The sequence below is a fragment of the Acyrthosiphon pisum genome, chromosome A2 (assembly GCF_005508785.2).
Source record: "Acyrthosiphon pisum isolate AL4f chromosome A2, pea_aphid_22Mar2018_4r6ur, whole genome shotgun sequence".
Classification (NCBI taxonomy): domain Eukaryota; kingdom Metazoa; phylum Arthropoda; class Insecta; order Hemiptera; family Aphididae; genus Acyrthosiphon; species Acyrthosiphon pisum.
Window position 1 is genome coordinate 95,955,595 of NC_042495.1, and position 6,526 is coordinate 95,962,120.

At 26.0% G+C, this 6,526-nt stretch overlaps 1 protein-coding gene across 4 annotated transcripts in view; it reads right to left on the reverse strand.

The window, feature by feature from the left end:
* The window catches only part of LOC100573273 (probable poly [ADP-ribose] polymerase DDB_G0278045), a 13,756-nt gene that overhangs the window by 4,439 nt on the left and 2,791 nt on the right, over positions 1 to 6,526 (reverse strand). For all 4 annotated transcript variants that reach the window (XM_008186676.3, XM_008186677.3, XM_008186679.3 and 1 more), the window contains exon 4: positions 202 to 469. In XM_008186676.3, the coding sequence (XP_008184898.1) occupies positions 202 to 469 (268 nt within the window). The remainder of the gene's footprint in view (positions 1 to 201; positions 470 to 6,526) is intronic.

Sequence of the window (6,526 nt, forward strand, 5' to 3'; positions counted from 1 at the left end):
TTTGAAGGGGCTTTGATACGTTTAAACGTGAAGCGGTGACGGTAAAACTATTTTATCTTGGCCATGTAAAATTGTTTCCGGTTTCATTTTGCCACTATCGTCACAGTGCGTGGGCCCTAAAAGTAGGATGGGACGGTGTAGCATTTCGTCGACAGATCAATAGAGACTAACAAAAACACTTAATTATTATTTACAGTTTACCTTCATTAGTGGATCGATTGGCGTAATAATTTCCGTAGTCCACGTCGTTGCTGAACGACACGCCGCAGCCAAACTTTGCGCGTCTGGTGAGCCTCCAGTCGAGCCCATTCTTTAGAGACTCCAAAGCTCTGGACTTGGCAGTAACGTGGTAAAGCACCAGCTCCTGGGCATCATATCCGCCATTAGCTAATCTCATTTCTTCCTTGCGTAAGAGGTACATTCCGTATATCTGAGGAGCGTTGACTCGATGTATATTAATGATGTCGCACTGTAATATTATACGAAATATAATGATTCGTTTTATACTATATTTTAATGTTAAGTAAATATATTAATATTGATTTACCAATCAAATTCATTAATATATAGCTACCTATAATAATATAATTCATAACTAAACAAATGTGGGCAAGTGGGTGTCACCCTGCTGTTCAGTAGGTTACAAGTGGGTCACTAATGGATTGTGTTAAATTTGAATTCAATGATATAATGTCATTGTATAAGAAAAACGATTCTGAGCGAAGACGGTCAGTTACCCTATATGATATTATTACGAAATATATTTGTTGTTTATTTAAATCGAAGCATTATTTCGACTACTTATCGTATAGGTACACAGAAGAAGTAAAAATAAAAATAATAGACGTCATTGTAAAATCCATACACATTCATCGCTCCGCTCAGAATCTAAAAATCTAAAATGTCCAATGTTAATAAATAGGTGAAAACGAACCAAAAAAAAAAAATGTTGTTTCTGTACTAAAAGTTTTTATTATTTATAGGCATTTGAAATGTTGTTAGGTATATTATATTACTTATCGCAGCGTTAGTGACCGAAATCCAAATAATTTTCCAAAAATGCAGTGTCTCCCGAACTTAATTGGATTTTTTGAATTTAAAAATTTTTAAATCTAAATTTGTATCACAATTATGTTTTTTAATATTTAATAAAAATTATGTAAAATATAATAGTATACTAGTTCAATGATATACTTAGTTCTTTCTGATTTAAATAATATATCTGTAAATAAATCTGCTAATCCTCCTATTCCATATTCCAAGTAATAGTTATCAACCTGGCATACTCATTTATTTTACCATAATTATTAATAGACCCATTGAATATAATTTATACATACATTTTTTTTTAAATTGTAACTATGCATATATATCTTTCACTTAGCATCTTTAAACTGGAAAGTGAAAATATTTAATTAATGGTCTTACTCAGATCTTAGTATAAAATATAAATGAAGCTGATGATTTATTTTAATCTATTTTTTATGAAATAATTGATATTTTTTTTCTTGCCTAAAATTATTAAAGTATTAAACGTAACTATTAAACATACTATATAGTATATAGTAACAATTAAAAATAGGTAAACATTTTTTTTTAATTTTATATCAATTGTATAAGAGTTCTGGTTTGGAAAGTGACTATAATTTATAACATTTTTTCAAATATTCATACTAAATGTACCTTTATTTAAAGTTATTATCAAAACTGAGTAAAATTTAAAGGCCAAACCTGATCAATTTTGGAAGTTCATAAACAATAGACCCAAAATTAATTTCTTACCAAATAGTGTGCATTTAAATACTGATCAATTAAATACTAATAAAATGCACACCTCTAAGCTATATAAAAAAATTAAAATTATATATTTATTATAGGTAAAATTCTTACATTTGAATATATTGAATATAAAATTTATAATACATTAGTTGCCCGACCTTCCTCCGGAAGAAATTACTTTTTTATAATTTAATTTAAAAACATATGACTATTTTTTGGCTATACAAATAATATAATATAATTACATATTGTAGTTATTGTTATTGCTAATTTCTGAAAACTATATATTATCCTACATTTTGAAATTCAACTATTCTTTTTATTATAGAATAGAGATAAGGTAGAAAAAAATGTAACAATAAATTATTTGTTCAATGAATAATATATATTTCAAATGGAAAAAATGCAAGTTCAAACAAATAAATAAATAAATAAACAAACAAACTGGTTTCCTTCATCTCTAAAATCAAGTTAGATTCTTATATATATAGATAATAATATTAATATGTAATAATAACCAATAGATTTAGCTGTAATAAGTATTATATTATTTAAAAAATGAAGTTATTTATGAATAGTCAATTCAACATAAAATAAGAAAATAAATAGGTAGTAGGTAGTAAGTACTCATAATAACAAAGCGGTCAATTATGTGATTATTGATTTACTTAAAAATATATCATATAAAATGTCATTTATTTCACTTTTGCTAAAGTGTATACTATATGTCTATGCTTCTATATAACATACTAATATACTATATGTGAATGCATACTACATTTTTAAAATAAATAAATAATTGGGTAATTTGTATTAAGTAAATCTGTCTACTACCCATTTAATTAAAACTATAATAAAAATATAGAAATTGGACTGTTAAATTATTAATAGAACAAAAATAAATTTGAATTATAATTTAACATAGTTAATATAATAAGTTGTTATAACTTACTACAAAAATAATTTAAATAATAACATCTGGTAGGTACTTATTTTTTTTTAAGTTTTACAAGAATTTATAAAAAACATTTTTAAACAATCTGTTTTAAGCATTTTGTTTTAAACACAAAGTTTAATTTCAATTGTTTAAAACATGTTTATAACAAATGTTTTTAAACAAAATGTTTAAAACTGCGAACCCTGACTTTATCTATTATAAAAGAAAAGTGCAATAGGCGATTGTTCTTAGGCATTAAATTGGTATTTTGTATATTCTTGGTGATGTTCATTACTTAAGTTTTTATAATGCAAATGGACATTTGGGTTCAACATTATTTGATGTGAATATATTTAAAACTGTATTTAATAAAATATATAATCGCCAGTTTTTTTTAATGTTAGGCATCATATTTTCATATCTTCTATCATCAGAGAATAATGGGTATCTAGTTAATCACCACGTCTTACTAGCAGTAGTCTTTAACATATATGGTCGTTATTTTTCTAAATTCAGAACTGTCCTGGAGTGTTGAAAAATTACTTACACCCTTCAAACATTAGCAAATCCACATTAATAATTTGCATTAAAACTTTCAGAAAACCCAAAATCGCTGTGTATAAGCCTAAATTATCATATACATTATACCTACTATTAGAGCTAATGATATTAGAAGTAATAACCTAGGGAATATTAGAGGCAAGTCCTTAGGTCGGCCAAAGATTTAACGTTTTAAAGAGCGTCAAATATTTAAATATGTATGTTTACAAGGGGCGCCAATGAAGTCGTAAGCACAGAACTGACTGTGATGTTCAACCTTTTAGTCATATTTTAGTTTTGGCTATATATATATATATATATATTATCATTCATATATGATGCAGACTGTAAACATAATTATTTTTATCAAGTGTTTAGTTTTACACAACATACCCATCAAGTGGGTGATTGGTATATTTGTAAAAGAGAAATCAATTACTTAAGCAAAATAAACAAATCCATTTGACATTTTTTTAAATTAATGGTCTCTACTTTTAAATTTTTCTATTCTTTGAACCGTTTTATGAAGATGAGCAAATTGTTTTAGATTGAAATAGTATTGGAAGAATGAATAATATAGGCAGAGGCATGCAGAACTTTTTTCACATGTGGGGCCTACTCAATAGTAACTGAGTATCATACACATTACACATACTCTGGCAGTCTAACTCATAGAATATGATGTATACTCAACAACATGTGTTTTATTTCAATCAACATTTCTTACTAAAAAATACCAACCCTCGATTTTTAAGTAGGACTTAGGTCCCATTAGTTACAATTTCTGCACGCCACTGAATATAAGTGCCTATACCTATTACATTCAAAATTATAAATGTAAAAATATAATTTAAATATAAAAACCTAAAAACACTTGTATACATAGTATATCTGAAGCTTAAGTTAGATTAAGTTAAATGCACTCTAACCTATGTGCAATCTCAAATTTTTAGCGGTTCAACCATCAGCAGTTCAAAAAAATGATTTATAATATCCAGTAGCAATGAATATACATATTTATAATATATAATTATTTTGTATACCTTTATCATATGAATAATAACTATAGGTATACATTTATGATAAACTTATTTTAAGTACCTACGTTAATTGGACAATTGATCTTTGCCATAACAAAATATGTGTATAGATGAAAGAAAAATGTACTACAAATACAATTAATAATATAAAACATACACATACTTCAGCAGTTAGGTCAGTTCCAATGTATTATACACATACAGAATGCACAAATTAATGCATAATAAAGAAAATAAAAACAATAATGAATAACCTCTATAAAATGTAATGTAGGTATACAATAAACATATTATCTTAAATATTTCAATTAGCATCTCCTTATAACATATCGGGCATATTTAGTTATTTTAATATATTTTGAGTAAATTGACCTGCCAAGATCTAAGTACAAAATCATAAGTTTTACCTATTGTTTGTATTGTTATATTTAGTATTTATTACCAAGTATTTACAATCCGTCATTAAAATAAAGTGGTATTTTAGTGTTGTATACCAAATTGGCAAATAATTAAACTTCAATAGAATTTATGTCCTTGTATAGAAAAATAATAGAGTAGCTTTATAATAATATATAAAATATATAATAAGTAAATTATTACCTACATTAAAATTGATAGAAGTTATATTAATAAATTATTAATACATAACCTACCTTGTCAAATAGACCCCAGGCAGATTTTTTTTAAATTTAAATTGTACAATGTTTAATATGGTGTATATTAGGAATTTAAAATATGTGTACAGATTATCATAACATTTTAGAACAGATATCTAAAATTAGGCTATTTTACAAGAAGATTGCCATTTTCCTAAAAATAGTATGTTTTAACATGTATAAAAAACAATGTTAAAATTAATAGTATGTAAGTATGTACTACATAATTACTATTTGAATACTTTGCATAAAAAACTTAAGGTAATTAAAAAAAAAAATATTATTATTATTATTATTTGTACCCATCAATTTTATAAAATGAAAATAGTACGCATTCCTAAAAAGAGAATTTTGTTAAAATATGTACAACCATATAAAGTAAGTATGAAAACAAAGAATTTTAAATTAATATAAATATAATGTCAATATATTCAAAGCACTCATAAACTATTAGTATTATAAAAATTAACCAACATTTGAAACATACCTATTTAACATTTAACACCCTGTATAATTATTAATATTGCAATATTTATTTATTTTTTAAGATTTTACAGATTGAGCCCTTAAACAATAGCGCATAACACATTTATATTATATAATAGAACAAGAACAAATACTACTTTTACAATATACTATTAATATTACTAATACTACTAATAAATATTATTTAATAATTTAAAAAGTGAAGGAGGGGTTTACATTGGCAAGGGGCATTATACGCATAATTGGTTCAAGGTATCCACAACTGAAAATGTGCAGAATATACAGGTACTTCGAGAGGTACTTACATAAAGTTAATACATTTTTTATATAAGCTTGAATCAAGACGTAAAATTGTGTAAGTCCAAGGAAAAAAACTTATAAGAAATTTATAAGAAAATACAAAATCAGAGGATTGCAACATCACACTAGCAACAAACAGCAAATTACACATACCTATTACAGAAACAAAGAAAAATGATTTCTTGAAGGTCTAGATTTTGATTCATACTCATCTACCAACTAGGGAAAAGTTATTTATGCCAATGCATGCTAGAATTTTACACTGCAGGCGAGTGACTGCAATGGCACATGCTGTGATCACCAATACATACACAAAGAAAATAACGCCCTAGTACAAGTAACATAGGTTGAATACCTATCAATTTAACTATAAGTCTCGATAATATAAGGTACCTAATAGCTAAAACTTTATAAGTATATTGTATTTTTCACCAAATAGGCATAGTTATAAATGTATAAGTAAATAAGTAATTAAAACCAATAAGATAATATATCGACGCCCCCAACGAAAAAGGACGTAACTCACTTTTACGATTTTTTTTTTTTTCAATGTGGTGTTACTGTTTTTCTGGTTGTCCGGCGACGCTAATAATGTTGTATTTAATCAAACAAAGACGTTGTGAACAATAAGATTGAGTTACTACCATCTTCGTCGGAAATCCAGTAACACCAGTAAAACCACTTTGAAAAAAAAAAAAAAAATTTTGTAAAAGTGGTGAGTTACGACTTTTTTCGTTGGGGGGCGTCGATATGTCAACTATAACATACTTATTACATTTTACTATGTA